Below are 15,964 nucleotides of genomic sequence, written 5' to 3'. Positions count from 1 at the left end.
AAAAAAAAAGATTTTATGCTGTTCTTCAAAATTTTTAAATTAATTGCAAGATACTTAAGTAGAAATTTTGATGCAGACGGATAAAATGATTCAAACGTTCAATTTCTAACAATATTTGAATTGTGCTTGGCTAACCTGGATTCTCATTTAGCAAAGTATTACATGTCCTATTCTTGATGGCAATCTACATTCAGTGTCTGCTCAGGGTGCATCCCACATTTGACAGGCTGCAAGTAGGGACCACGAAAGCTAAATAGTAACTCAGGTCATTTATTAGCTATGCTTGTAGCTGCTTGGATTGAGAAGCCCAGGGCATGCACAAGACTCTCCTCTGTATCTAAGGAAAGCAGCTCTCCACATGCCTCTAATTAAACTTCAATATGTAGATGATTCAGGCTTTCAAAAATAGTATCCACAAAGTCCACTCATTCCTTGAAGGACAGAGCAAATCTTTAATGAACCAAGAATGTTACATTTGTGTTAACAACCCAGCTTGTTTTTTTTTGTTTTTTTTTTAACCAACCTTTTCTTTAGATAAGGCCTTGATCATCTGAGGTGTGATGTGCTTGTCAGATTCACCAATATGGTCACCTTTTGGGGGGCTCTTGCTTGGTGTTTCTTCTGGCTCTTTATGAATAGGCATGGCTCTTCCAATCACACATATTGGGTTTGACACCAGAGGACCCAATTTTAAGTATTCCTTAAGAAGAAAGAATATTATTATTTTGCAATTACACAGAAAAGAGACAGTTCTTCAGATAATTAGCATGTTTCCTATGAAAATCAACTGTCAAGGCGTTGTCCTGGGGTTGTTGTGTTCAGTAATTTCAGTGTTGATGGATGAGTCTACAAGCCAGCTAAGCTTAGGAGACTGCAGCCTTGCTGCCCTATTTTCCTGCAGGTTTTCAACAATAACACTTTCTCTGCAGACCAAATTGTGCTCCCATACTTAGTTCTGTAGGAAGAATTAAACTAATCCAACAGCTCATTACTGCCAGAGGCAAGAGCTCTGAGTCCAGCTATGTGCTTCCACCATGTTTATTCTGGCTCTGGTCTTCTCCAGACCTCTGAGTCAGTGTGGTTGAGTAACCCAACAGAAAACACTCGAGGAGAGAAAAAAAATAGGCGAGCTTTTCTGCTGGGTTAGTGAGTGAATCAGCTATAGAAAAGGCTGATGCGCACCGGAGTTGCCCAGATGCAGGAACAGGACCAAGGTCAGAGAGAAGAAAGAAGGAACCCTGCAGTGGCAGAAGCCTGTGCTCCACCCTGAAATACAGCGTGTCAGTAAGGACTCAAATACTTAACTCATACCTGGAAATCTCTTTCAACTTCAAACAAGCTATTAAGAATGGGAGTCAATGACATTTCCTGCAGCTCTTCATCACGGTCCTGTGATTTCTCAATCTCTGTTTCACACTGAATCTTTGGAAAGGACTTCTTTCTCTGACACGAGACTGTGGCTCTACTGAGGCTTTCCTCTCCATCAGTCTTTGCTTTTTTGAAGAGAAAAATGATGTGTGTAGTTGTTAAAACTTTATGAAGATCACGATTAGTAGTCAGTAGCAGCACTGCCTACAATCTTTAATGTGGTTTGACAGTGTGATGTAATAAACAGCTCACTGTATAGCCACGAATACTTAAAAATAGGAAATACAGCAGAAATAGTTGTTTCTCTGTATGCATCTCCAGATGTTCCTGATACACAGCTATTCTTAGAATTCCCCTTCATAGCTCACGTTTGCAGCTGACCAAGTCTCAGTTCTTGACAGAGAATGACAAATGACATGTTGGTCTGTGACAGTGATACAATCCCAGCTCCTCCACTAGCTACTGTGAACGTACAGCATAGGTAACAGCACTGAGCCTGTCAGAGCAGACAGGTATCTAATGCACACCTGCCAGTATGCAGTCAGCTCTGAGCCCAATACATCTTACCAAGATTAGAAGTTCAGGCTGAGCTCTGTGCAGCTTCATCTACTCTTGCTAGGGAATAGTTTCAAATTAGCTCTATGAGCTGAATGACTGCAAGGTGCATGTACACATCAAGTGAAAGCAACGTGTCCTCCCCAGGACAAGATATGGTAATGATGTTATGACGATATGGATCAGTAAAGAGCTGATTAAGATATGAATCACATCTTTGTAAAAGATGGCTGATTCTATTAGCCAAGCTCCTGGCCAGCTCTACGAGTAATGACATTCAACAATCTAAACACTGATTTCAGTTTTAGAACTATGTTACCGATTGTGTTTTCTCTTCCTAATCCAAACTACATTTTATCATTACTGTGGTGGATTCATTTAAGTGGGAAATTACAGGCAGTTTGGAGAAACCATAAGAAATAAGTTTTTAAATGTCCAGTGACTTATCAGTTCTTATAAGCTGCTGGCATGTCTGTTACCTGAATACTCTCTATGCTCCACTGCTTTAATTTCATCCTGGAGAGATTCACCTTGCAAGCCAGCTGCCTGAGTAAGAAACAAATGCCTATGAAAGTAAAAGGGAAAAAAAAAGAAAAAGTGAAACTCACATTAGAAGTCTGAATTCTCTCTCTAATTCCCTTGGTGCAGTGCCTTGGGGTGAGAGGAGAGTGCCCTTTCTGAAGGCCATTTGCTGCTCAACCACAAATGCAGAACAGTACAATGGCTTAAAAATGCAGTGGAGGCAGCCAGGTAGCTTAGCAGCTAATGCTGCTCATTGTTTGTTCTTAGTGCTTTAACTTCAACTGTGTCCATGAGACTTAAAGAAAACAAATGTTACAGTCTCCAGTCAGTCCAAGACTGGAAGCTGGCAGCTCCTTCTTAAAAGCAGTTCAGAGTTCAGAGGAGAGAAAAATGTTCACTTCTGACTTAAGACATCGAACTGTTTTGTGCAGTAGGACTGAAATTCCTGAGCTGGGACTAGAAAATGAAGAGGGGCCATCTCTGTTATCACACTGTGCTTTGCATACCATTAGCAAGGACATTTTGAGGGTAAATTCATTGCTCTGTAGGGAACAAGTTCAATGGTTTAAGTATAAAGGAAAGTAATACTACAGACACATCTACAGAGAAACTCACTCCAAGGCTTCTTCCTTACTTCTGCCCAGTGATTCGTGCAATCTGTTTCACTTTGCAAGATTGCAAAGCCTCATATATTTGCATATTAATCCTTTAACATTTTATCAGCAATAAAAGAAAAAGCTATCACTTGCACTTGGTCTGAGAACCTGGGTCTGAGACAATGACAAAAAAAGAAACTGTTTCAAGCCCTAACTGTACCTCCATTAGAAGAAAGTAATAACCTACAAAGGCCCAGCCAAAGTAAAATATTTCAGCTTCTTCCCTGAATTTTGGTATTTAGAAGGTTACAAGGTCACTGTTGTCCTTTAAAGATGCAAATCCCACACACAGTCAAATCCAGATACCACAAAACTAGAAAAACTACATTGCTTTCATTGCTGGAAAGCCCAAATAGAGGTAGGCCTTGTTTTTAAAAAATGATAATGACTTCTGAGTGTGAAGGCATCATTTTACCTGGGTACTCTCAGGTTCTGAATTTTGTTATCCATCAGTTTTCTCACTAATCTGATATTTTCTTCTTCCAGGAGCTGAACAGAGGCTTTCAAATCTCTCACTTCCTTTCGGTACAGTTTAACCTTTAGACAATTAAATAATAATAATAAAAAAACAACAAAAGGTAATTTTAAGTAGTTACTAGGGAAGCTTTCCAGTATGGGTACAGACTGTCTCAGTAGTGTATGCCTAGGAAGAAAGCAGCTGTGTCAGCAGCACTGTGCATTTGGTGCTGACACATTTTCAGGCAAAAAAAAGGGCAATGCAACCCTGCTAGCAGAACCTTCTCATGTGGCCAAATTGTTCTGGGAGAAAGAAACTTTGGATTTGTCTTTTTTTTTTTTTTCACAACAGAACTTGGAGAGAGAAAAGCATTCTTTGCAGAGGCAAATTCAGGCCCTTGCTCAGGAAGTGTTCCTTTCCCAATTCCCATTCACACATAAAACTTTCTCACCCAGAATGAGTGATGCTTTCAGTCCAGGTTAGCTACTGTACGGACTAAGCTCCAGGTGTTACTTCCTTTTGGATGGTAGTCACCCCATGTTGCAATGAAGTTACATTAACTGCAGAATACCAGTTGTTCAGTTCCCACAATTTCTCACAATTTACCTGAAGTACAAGCAAGTTCTTTCCTCCTTCACTGGGAAGCAAAATGTTGAATGGGGTGGATACCTACTCCAAAGCCATGCATGCACATGTATAAAAGCAGTATTTAGTAACCAGAATACTTCTTTTCTCACCTGGGCCTAATTCACCCGGCTATAATCATCCAAATCTGCAGTGAAAAGCTACTTCCCATTTTTTCTAGCAATTAAAAAAGGTGAAACTGGCAGGACATTAGGCAGTAGCAGGATGTGGCTTGGCACAATGAGGTGATACAGCTTTGTGTCAGCTTGGTGTAACATACTAATGATGGAAAAATATGACTGTGTTCTCCAAATTCATTCCACTTTAGAGGCAGCTATGCTGTGTGTGTGTTGGTAACTTTCTTTTCAGTTCAAGGAAAAAAAAAAAAACAACCTTTTTAAATTGTGAACACTGACAAAACTGAAATTTTTGTTTTAAATCCCCAAAAGAAAATACTGAAAGGTCTGCCACCTACATATAACCATCAGCCTTAGAAAAAACATTTAATTTGTATAGGGAAAGCAAAAGAATGAGTGAATTCCAAGGATTGGAAAAGCTACTGATAAACATTCTGTTTGCCACAATAATTCAGAGCACTAACTCATGGGAAACCAAGAACAAAAGAAAATAATTCATAACACAGAAAACTTCTGTTTGAGAGGGAAGAAACTCACAACCCTCAAGACTGAGCAGAGAGCCTGCAAGGACAGGAGAACACTCTAAAGTGGACCTCTGCTGTTGACACTGCCTAATATTGTGTAAAATTTGTGAGACAGAGAAAAGGGAATGGAATTCTCCAGCAGTACATGCTCATTCAGTGGTGGAACATAAATTCAAGCTCCCGTTGGCTTATACAGATTAAAACATTCATTCCCTTCTGCTGACAGCTACCTCATTGCCACAAAGACTGTGGCTTGGACACCCTCCTTGGAAAGTTAAAGGTGTGAGCTCAGAGCTTGTTAATTCAAAGAAGGAAGGCCATATCCTTGCATATTTGCAAGTGCCTTAAATCAGCAGGTAAAAAGGAGAACCCCTGCCAGATTTGTTGAGTTGGTACTGGAAAAGAATAAGTTCATTCATTAATATCCAAACAAGTTTTTCTCCATTCTAAACTGTGAGTTGCAAAAATGGGAAAGGGCATTTCCTCCCTCCAATCTCTTGGTTTGGTTTTGACTGCAGTGAAGAATCTGCATTGACTGGAACAAACACAAACTTTCACCACGGAAAAATCAGTTTCATGAATTTGGCTTACAAAAAGATTTTCCTTGACAGTAAAAGTTACACATATCTAATATGTAGCTCTAAATTGCCATGAAAGAACAGTATAAAAGCTATCAAGTAATAAATTATAGCTATGTGCTATTTGCATTTTCCCCTCCTCAGTGTCCTAAGCTCCAGGGTTTCTTCATTACCTCCCATTTAGAGCTGCCTGAAGCCCCTTTTTCCAAAGTGTTTTTTTTTTCTGTCCTCTAAAAGTGCTCAGAGTATTTGTGTCCCTGGACACAATTACCGTTTTACACCTCTGTATTTCAAACCTGAGCTGCTCTAATAAACTGAAAACAAGTGATCCTCTTACCTCTTGCTTTAGCCACTCATTCTCTTCAATTTCTCTGCAGCTGCTTTTGTCTAAGTATCTTACAGCGTTCTGAGAAAACACAATTTAATATCATCTCCTCTGAAGGCAGGACTTTGACAGTGCTGTACAGTAAAAAGAAGAACCTTCTGCTGTTCAGCAGGAAATAATTAAGGAACATCATCACAACAGGCTGTAACATCCCCTGAGGGATTACAAGCAGATTTAGCCCACAAGGCCAGCTGTTTCTTCTCCATCATCCAGCCCTGTGTGGTTTACATGACAAGCAATTTACTAATATTTTATAGTTTTCTATATTTGAATTAGAGAATTTCTTTTTTTCTCCATCAATTTCTGCCCAGTTCCCACTACTGCTCAAATCCTCCTGTTTTCAAGCTGTCAAACCTTTGGCTGTTAGAACAAGACAAGTAAAATCACAGCTGAGACAGTACTAATCTGACAAGTGACATAAACGTGAAGAGGTCTGTGCTAATGAGCCACTGGTACGATTTAATTATTGATGTCAGTAAGAGGAAAGAAACACCAGGGAGGGCTGATGCTGCTGTACATCACCACAAGCACACAGGAGCAGGTTCTCACATTGCATGTTTTTTGGTGTCTATGAAAGCAGAAGTGATGTGTTGATGAAGAAGTAATACCTGTGTCTCGTGCCCTGTTTTCCCATACCTGCTCTTGTAAAATGCCCTCATAGCTGCTCAGTGTTTGATGTAAAAAATGGTACACGTGTGTGACAACAAGCAATGCCATATTCAGTAAGAGCACTAACAGGTTATTTTGCTCTCAGTTTGTCAGAAAAGTTCCACGTCTTAATTCCAATTGAAATAATAATTTATGCAGAGTGCATAAATCAGAACTACAACACAGTTAACATTTTGGAAAAAAAGAAAAAAAAAAAAGGAAGGAATACCTCTGGGGCCTGTTCCTTATTTTTCTTCATGCACATCTCAACCAGAGCATCATTCTCTTCTTTCATTGCTTTCAAAGCATTTCTGTAATACTCTACAAAGCGAAAAAGAAAACCAGAAATCATAACCTGACAACAACGTTGTTTCTAAACAGGAACTTATCAGCCAACACATGCATTGAATCCCATCCTGTGGAGCAGCTAACTTGTCCATAGAAGACATCCTTCCAAACCCAAAGAATAGTATTAAGCACAAAACTAGAAAGCTGAAGTAGCTTGCACTTCTCTGTTGGCAACTACAGCAGCTCCTAAACTGAGTAATTTTCTAGTAAGATATTTTTATCTTAACGTTAAATTTTCTCTCTCTCAATAGCAGAGCTCCTGGAATGATCCGCAAGACATCCTGAAAAAACTTAGTTTTTACATATAGAACAGTTTTTACATATACATACTAGGTCATCTCACACACCTGGATTAGTACAGCATTTTTTTTTCAGTTACCATCCTACAGAACCTAATAAATCTTCTGACCTATTCATGTCTTCCAGGGGGTTCTAATTTGACAAAAGAAAAAAAAAAAAGAGAAAAGGGAATGTGGCAATTGCCTCAATTATCTGCTCTCATCATTACTTGTGTTCCTTATTTAGAAAGTATGTCTTACATCTAATTGAATTTGTTTGACTTCGAGTTCTAGACACTTACTGTTTAATTATTTTGTCCTTTCCTTCAGTTGTTTGTGTGCTATTCTAAATAGCCCTCTACTGCTTAGTTTTTTTCTGCTTGTGGAAGAATTAATGAGATTGCAGCAAATTTGTTTGAAGAAAGGCATTTCATCCTTGTTCCAGAAGCTTCAAATTCTGCCTAGCTCTGTGCTTGTGTTGCAGACACTCTACTTACTGCTGACCTGGCTTTCAGGTCTGGTCATGGACCCATTGTGAAATCAAAAGCAGTCAAATAGGAAAGGTGCATTAGTTGTGCATTAGTTCCTAATTTAACACTGTGGAAGCTGGTCTGCTGTAATCAATCCACCATCTGGACTTGGCAGAAAGAACTAGAAGTACTAACATGCTATAATTGAATCACCTTTTCATTGTTTCAGACATCTGAACGATCTGAGATGCTTTGGGATAATAAGAGGAGGAATTGTTCAGACATACTCAGTCGTTCTGTGGAGCCTATTTCCCCTATGTCTCACTGTAACATTTTTTCCTCCAGACCTCATGTAAGTGTAAGGCTTTCTTTTGCTTCCTCTGCCCTCCAGTAATTCTGTTTACAATGTCATCTCCAGACCACATGAATGATGCCAGTGTCAGGCCCTGCAGAGGTAACTACAGAGACAGAAACCACTCTTCCTATACTTATGCCCTAAGCCTGCTACAAATTTGAGAATTGAACAAGTCCAATTTGCTGCAGCATCACACTGGATGCTTGCTAGCTGCATTTTTTGTAGGTAGGAGACAGTACTCCCCAGCCACATGTTTGATTTTAGGAAGCTGAGTAAAACAGTATGCTAACATTCATCACAGCATCATTTTTCTGTATGTTAATTAGGCAACTGCTACATGTATCTCTGTCACAGTCCTTCAATAAATACATTTCTGTGCAGTCAGGAGTTTTTGGCTCTATATCCTGTGGTATGCAGGAGGCCAGACTGAATGTTCCTATGAGTTCATTTTGGCATTCTATAGAAGAGTCTATTCTCTTTTTCATTTCATATATCAGCAGCTGTACAGCGAAGTTTTCATTTGATTGAGAAGAGGGAAAACACGCAATAAAAAATATCAGCCTCTCCTTGAATACAAACCTTGATCTCTGACAAGCTATTTGGCAATGCAGAAAACATAATGCAGATCTTAATCATGGTAAAATATGTTTCAAGAGACAAAAAGATAGCAGGTTGGCTCTTGTCCACAGTAGCTGATGCCTGGTAATGGTTGGCACAGAATATACAGACCGTTAGAGTGTCACTGCCTGTTACTAGCAGCTGCTTGGCTGTGGCCATGCATACTGAGAGAGTCGTAAAGGAAGAAAATCAGGACATCCTTCTCCTGTTAGTAGCATGGGTTACACACCAGCAAAATATTTAAATGATTTTAAAATAGAGCAGTAATAAAGAAATCTAATGGCTTTATAAAGCACTCAGCACCAGAATATATAAGCTCTTAAATAATTGCACTGTTGTGTCAATATTGAAACAGTTGCCAGGATTTGTGTATGTCTGCTGGCAGTTTTGCAGGGCCTCAGCATGAGACTAGCAAATGGAGGCACAGTTCAAACCACTGCCCATACAGCTCCCTCTAGTCCTGAATTTCAATCATAATCTAATTAGTTCATGCAAATAATACACAAAGAATTTAGATGGTTTTTATTACACTAGGTGTAAACTGACCTGAAGACCTCTGAAAGTCATCTTTGACTTCCTTGATGTCTTTTTTCAGATTCTTAATTTTGTTGGCATCCGTTCTACTTCCTACATTTTTGTACTCCAACCAATAATCCCTCTCACTCTGCCTTACTGAAAGTCGTTGGTCAGTTTCTTCTGTTTGGAAGAGCAGGTCTATAAAAATAAGAACATTGGAAGACAAGTTCATCACCAGTTTCTTGAGCTGATATTCTGTAATTCTTTTGACTTCATTGATTTCTTTAATGAAGGCACTTTCACTGGGACTAGGGACTGGGGGGAGATTCTTTTACATTACAACTCTTTATAACATGATGGTCTCAGGGCCAGCATCACTGCTGAAAAGACAGATCCTCTTCTGCCAAGGAGACAACAATTCTCACTGAAGTGTAACTGAAGACACATGTGACTTCACTCCCACTGAGAATCACAGGGATGGCAACCACAACTTTCAGCAACCACAAGCAGTCCTTCTTGCTGCCATCAATATTCATTTTTCAGTCTTGCAGTGGAGCCAGTGCAAAAGGCTTTCATGAATTTCAATTTAATGGAAAATATGAAGTGTTTGTCTTTGCACAGTAACACACATCTCAAGAAGTCTAATATACTAGGTTTGTTTCTACAGAATCTCTGCCATTGACACTTAAGTCAGGTTAATGAGCAGATTTTCTTACAAGTCCTTCACAACTGAATTTTAGGGAGGAAAGATTAAATGCTGTTTATTAACGAGGAAACAGAATCTACTTAAAATCCAAAATCTGTATAATTCTGATTGTGTAAACTGCAAACCACTCTTCCACAACTCAAAATTTACCTTTTAGAATTTGCTCTTTGTCCTTAGCATATTGCCATTTGTCTTTCAGTGATTCTTCCACATCATCCCTAGTCACAACCTCCTTTGAATCTTTTTCTTTCTCCTTTTCTTCTATTCTTCTTAGTATACGCCTGATGTGGGCCTGCTGTTCCTCCTTCAGGTTGTCATTCTACAAGAGTTGGAAAGACGTACGTAGAAACATTTTCAAATTTGTTTTCAAAGTTACAAAGTAATGAAGAAATGTTGGATCTGTACCAGTGCAGGATGGACTGCGAGAAAGCTCAGCTAAAAAGTTATTCTTCATGTTTCTAAAGCACAGAGGGGAGGGGAGAATCAGCAAGTTCCAGAATTTTCTCCAATTTGAAGATGTGTACCCCAAGGAAATGAGAAACAAATGGCTGCCTCAATATACTTGGTGCAGCACCTCCACTGCCTAAAGAAAGTTTTTTGTGGATCAGTTTGATAACAGCTTATATGCATGAGTTAATTACTTCAAAATTCTTCATGAGAATTTAACACCTTTGTGCAAAAACATCATCAATCAAGTTACTTGCATGTAATCACAATAGAGAGTCTTATCTGAGCTAGAGTTGGAGTCTACATACAGATTCCACAACTGTGATTACATCCTCTTGACCATGACTCTGTCAAGAGACACTAAAATTATTTGAAATTACTGACTGTATGTTTTCTCCCAAAGGATAGCTTAAAGGAGCAAACAACTATTACAGCCAAACCAATTACAATCAGTAGAGAGTCTCAAACATTCTCCACTTCTGAAAGGATTAACTCTGAACCAGTCAAAAGCAGTAAGATGGGAGCCCAAAGAGCTCAGTAATAGCACTTCAAGCATGCCCTGAAGTGTCTTGTATAGTCTAAAGTTTGAAGAAGTCCTTGAGAGACCATGAACTAGCTGCAAATTGAGTGAATATCCACAGAAGCCTACAAATGTCTGCAGAGAAAAGAGCTAAATCCACTTCCACTGATAGTGAAGGATTCGTGTTACACAAGAGAAATACAACCCAGGTTTCAAGACTGAAAGGAACACCAAGGAAAATGAAAGAGATAGGTATTTTTAAAGTCAGTATTCTTTGCTTTATAACTCCTGAGCATATGAAGAGATTCATTGACTTCACTTTCATTGACTGCAAGATATTCACTGCAATGGTTACTTGTAGCAAATGTAATATTTAGATTTAAAAAATAAAACTGAATCTGTGAGTTAAAATACCATGTGTGAAATGTGTCAGGAGAAAAAAATGTGGTAAGAAAAAGATGTATGGTCACTTACTCTTTCATTGTATTCTTTGTTCTTTTTTTCCACTTGTTTCAAATCAAACAAAACCTTATCAATTGCTGCTTCTTTTTTCTTAATTCTGAAGAGAAAGAGTAAAGAAAGAAATCCTTACAAAAAGAGGAGAGAAGGGAATGTTAAGCTAGATTAGATATAAACTCTACTTGCACGTATTTTTTTTGTATCACACTGATTCAATAATTTAGGTAGATACTGTTGTCTACTCACTGCACAGAAAACAAAAGATTTCCCATATAGATGTGGACCTTCACGTCAGTCTGGATCTCTTGCTCATACTGAGGAAAGGGACTCCCTGGTTAAAATGTTCCTTTGGCTACTACAGTGGCTACTAGATAGGAAGAAGTTCTTCTCCTTTTGGGCTGTGGATTAGCTGACCTTTTGCAAAGATCGCTTTTAAGACAAGACAGTTTCTGCTCCAGAAATATTTATTACTCACCACTCACTATAGAAGAAGTCTAGGCAGTTCTTTCAGAGGTAGGCCAGATAAATCTCAAACTGGAGCCTTAAACAGCATCCAATTCTTCCAAAACTTTCATTTGGTGAGTCTTAGAAACTGCATGTTTTCCACCAAGAACTTGTGAAGTAACTTCAAAAAGTGTTATAGAAATGGGCACTGCCAGAGTTCTTCTGCCTGTAGATTTCTGTCAAAGATCTAACTCACTGCTTCCATAATTTTCGTAGACCACTTAACATCCTCTTTGCCACAGCTCCAGAACAGCTTCAGTGGTGATCACTCTTTCAGAAATATTCTAGAAGAACAGTGGTGTTTTTGCAAACAATTTTTTGTTGCAAAGTGTTGGTGTTTTGGGTTTTTTTTTTGCAAAATTCTCTGTAGTCTTTTCCCTCTTCATTCCTGAAATTCACTCACCATACAGCAAAATGGAGCCAAGTATTACAGTTATCACAGTATCTTTTACTGTTTCAACCAGTATTGTTTCTTGGGGTTTTTTTTTTTTTGTTGTTTTCCCTTTCCTATCATATTAATATGTTTTAAATATTACTTTTTCCCCTAAGTTTGGATCACGCAGGAATTGAGAAATGTACATTGGAGATGTGTAGATTTGTATGCTCTTCTGTCAGAGTGCTCCCTGCTATTCTTCAAGTTTTCCAGTAGGCACAAAGATATGAGACTTGATGGTCTCATAATGTATTACTTATTAGACAAAGGTGACAGCTTGGCTCCGTGCTGTGGCCTCCTAAATAACAAACTCACTATGAACAGCAGTCATCCTTCAGTGTGCAAATGAGGCTGGAAAGAAAGTGAAATAAACACTGTGGAAAAGTCACAATGAGAAATGTGAAAGAAATACACTTGTATTATTACACTGCTTTCCACAGACAAATTATAAATTTCAGAGACAAAGAAGGAATAAGAGTGATAAAGAGAGCAAAAGAGAGAGGGAGGAAAGAAACAGGAAGAAAACTTTTTTCCTCTTTTCCTCTACTACTGCTTCTAAAGAAGCTAAAGATCGTGTGCCAGCACAGCACACATTTCAGTGGTAGACTCTTCAGATAAATGAGTTGTTTGCTTGGATGTTCAACTATGCACAACAACAAATTTATCAGAAACCTATTCTTCTCTTCAGTCTACTAATACACTTTGCTTATTTCTTAGCAAAACAGATTTTCTTCTTTCTTTTTGGATAGTATTTATTTGTGATATGACTCTGCTAACCTTGGTCAGTTTCACTATGGAAATTTGTACTGTTCTTTGTAAATTCAAATGGAAAATTCCACATCAACCCTGTAAACTCCTGCTGGTGTCACCAGAACAGTGTATGGCTGCTCTTTGCTTTTGTTGGTTATATCACTTTCCTTTGTGTTCCACTCTCAGCTGCACTAAAAGAACCAACTGGAGCTCCAGAGGTTCTGGCTGTATATCTCTGTGAACACTGGGGAATTCTGGAAATTACAATCAAATGTGATCTTGTGATCTCAGAGCAGCCAGATCAAATATCTGCTACTAACATACAAAAAAGTTTTATTTTCTAATAAAACTAATTGTCCTAAGTTATAACCTACTGATATAAATTTTTTTCTGGCAGTCAGAGAAGATTTTGTAGAGGCACAGTTTAAAAAGTGTATATTTCTAAAATAGCCTTGAAAGCTCAAGACAAGAGCACAAAAGAACGGTGTGCAATCACAACACTCCATATGGTGATTGGTTCAGGCTCTGAATTGGATACTTTACTGTCTGCTTTATTCACTCATATACTCTAGGTGAGTGAAAAGTTAAATATATTAAACTCACTGAAATTCTAGTAGGGCTTCCAGGAAAGCTGATTCTTCTGCACTTTGATCTTCTTGTTTCACCTTCTTCTCTTCCATGCTTTTTGATGTACTTCTGGATATTAGATCTAAAGTGAGGAGAGGGCAAAGCAGAAAGGAAAAAAAAAAAGAGGAATGAATGATCCTCAAAATATGATAGGTTCACCAGACTTTGCCACTTATAACAAGTTCTTAACAGCTCTGATACAAATGAGGTGCTTTACTGACAACAGTAGACCTGCCCATGGCAGTACTCAGGGCCACGTTCTGACACCCTGAAGTGCTGTCCTGAATAAATATATGTTTGTGAACAGGGGCCTCTATCACTAGTTACTTCTTGCATCCCTTACTGTGGGTTGCTTTACATTTTTTTGCAAATCAAACAAGCAGTTGTTCTTCTTATAGTCCTTTGTTTCTTTGTCAGGCTTGTTTTATCATCAAGTTCACTTGTTAATATGCATCTCTTTCCTTCTCCTTCTGTTCTCCTAGCACTATGAATATTTGCCATTCACTGCAACTCTGATATCAGTTTTCATTGTCAAAGCTGGAACAAAACCACTCTCTGAAGGGCTATCTGTGTCAGCAGTATTCCCCGGGCATGTTGTCACAACTACCAGCCTCAGAATTCAACTGACAATGAATAGTTCTGTAATGAAACTGGTAGCATATATTATTTAAAATAAAATAGTCCAAGAAAATAGCACTTATTAAGATTCCTCACTTTTAGTAGCTGCATCATCAAATGTTAAATATTGTAAATATCAAAGGGAGTTTTAAACGTAGTGATTAAAAACACAGTGCACGACCTGTTTCCATTTTCAACTTGCTTTTCTGTTCAACTTCTGAACACCCATTTATCACTCTAATAGCTAAGTCTGCAACAAAGTAATTCTGTGACTAAACATGCAGCAGGCTGGGTACTCTTCCTATTAAAATGGAGACAGTAAAGTGGGGAGAAAAAATAATGGAAAGCAACATAGTAACCAAATTGACCAAAACTCAAAGGAATGGAACCCAACTACTGACACATGCACTCCAATCCATACACTGGCACATGCCTTCTTGATCTTTCACCCTACCCTGAAGCAAGGCAATGTCAACTTTCTGTAACCAAAATTACTTTTTATCCTGGATGAGTACACGATGCCTGGTGATGAAACAAGGTACTGAGAACAGCCATTCTGCTGCAGAAAGGCAGGTAAAAAAATGCTCATTCTGCAAGGTGAGAGGAAGCATAGCCACACCTTGGTCAACATGGAGCTCCTTAGAGCTTGGAATATCTTCATGTTTTATCCAGAAATTTACCCCCAGTCTATTGGAAAACTACTTGTACAGATTCTGTCTGCTCTGCTGCTGAAAACATGGACTCATGGAGTCAATTGCCTAAAGCTGTCAATCACAGTCTTTGCAACAGTTGAATACTTAAGTCACAAACAGAGCCAATTCCACTCACAGAAATGTGGAAAATTCTAACTCCTGCCAGCAGTACCTTGAAACTCCCGAAGAGTTCCAGATCAGTTTTAACGGTTGCTACAGGTGAGTAAAATGTTTCTGTTGTTAAATCTCATTACAATCATGCTTGTGTGACAGCATCACCATGACTGCTGTAAAACTTATTAATATTATCCATCCAATAAAAAATCCTGCTCTATGTGAGCAGCTGCTCGAGTCTGACACCTTATAATTCTTTAATACTCATGTATAATCTTTACAGATACTAATTCACGTTAAGCTTCCATTTATTTAATACAATACTTTTTATGAAAGCTTTCAAAATTGTGAACACTCTGAGTGTTCCAAAGGAGGCCAAGTGAATTAAGAAAAAAATGGCAATGAGACAGAGTGAGGTACTTAGCTCCAGATCAAATCCACAAGCACAGGATTAACTGAGTGGTATTGATTCCACTTCCAGCACTCAGTTTGCTGATTTCCCTCAGAAACTGAAGATTGCTGTAGCAGTTTCTAACTTCTTCTTCTTTCTAATTGATCTTTGTTTAAAATGATCTCTCTTCTACTAAACGGATAATCAATTTTCCTGCTTAAATTTGGATACAAACTGAAACAACATTTTAAGCAGCAGTATTTTCCAAAGGCTTGTTTTTTGTAACTCAAGTCTCAGGTGAGATCTAATGAACTTCTTCCTGTGCAGGGTGCAGCAAGCAAGCCTCCAAGCTGTACAGCAAGGTAAACAACATATTGCAATAACAGATTTCCTCTGTTTTGCAAACAAGAGAAAACACACACACAGAAGAGATAAGGAAACATATTTAGAGGGTCTGAGAACATATTAAACCTGCAGGAAACCATTTGCAGAGGGTAAAATCTATTTTTCTCCTCTCAAACAAGTTAATCATAAGGCTGAACTCCCAACAGAATCCCACTATCGTTAACCAGTGCATTTTCAATTAATGACTAATACTGCCACTTCATTCTTCGAATCAAGCAATTCCCATATATTCCAGCCCAGGCACTGTGACTTCCAGATA

The 15,964-nt window shown here is 38.5% G+C and overlaps 1 protein-coding gene across 1 annotated transcript; it reads right to left on the bottom strand.

Moving 5' to 3' along the window:
- Positions 1 to 34: 34 nt before the first annotated feature.
- CCDC83 (coiled-coil domain containing 83) lies at positions 35 to 15,450 on the bottom strand. Its single transcript, XM_031552090.1, has 10 exons — positions 13,462 to 15,450; positions 11,187 to 11,271; positions 9,896 to 10,064; positions 9,070 to 9,237; positions 6,684 to 6,775; positions 5,759 to 5,827; positions 3,517 to 3,638; positions 2,403 to 2,488; positions 1,312 to 1,493; positions 35 to 700 (listed from the first exon to the last, which is right to left on the bottom strand). The coding sequence occupies exons 1-10, from the start codon at positions 13,536 to 13,538 to the stop codon at positions 515 to 517; spliced, it is 1,236 nt and encodes a 411-aa protein (XP_031407950.1). The 5' UTR covers positions 13,539 to 15,450; the 3' UTR covers positions 35 to 514.
- Positions 15,451 to 15,964: the final 514 nt, after the last annotated feature.

Source organism: Meleagris gallopavo, chromosome 1 (assembly GCF_000146605.3).
Source record: "Meleagris gallopavo isolate NT-WF06-2002-E0010 breed Aviagen turkey brand Nicholas breeding stock chromosome 1, Turkey_5.1, whole genome shotgun sequence".
Classification (NCBI taxonomy): domain Eukaryota; kingdom Metazoa; phylum Chordata; class Aves; order Galliformes; family Phasianidae; genus Meleagris; species Meleagris gallopavo.
The sequence above is the reverse complement of the archived record's forward strand: the minus strand, read 5'-3'. Positions and strand labels throughout refer to the sequence as shown.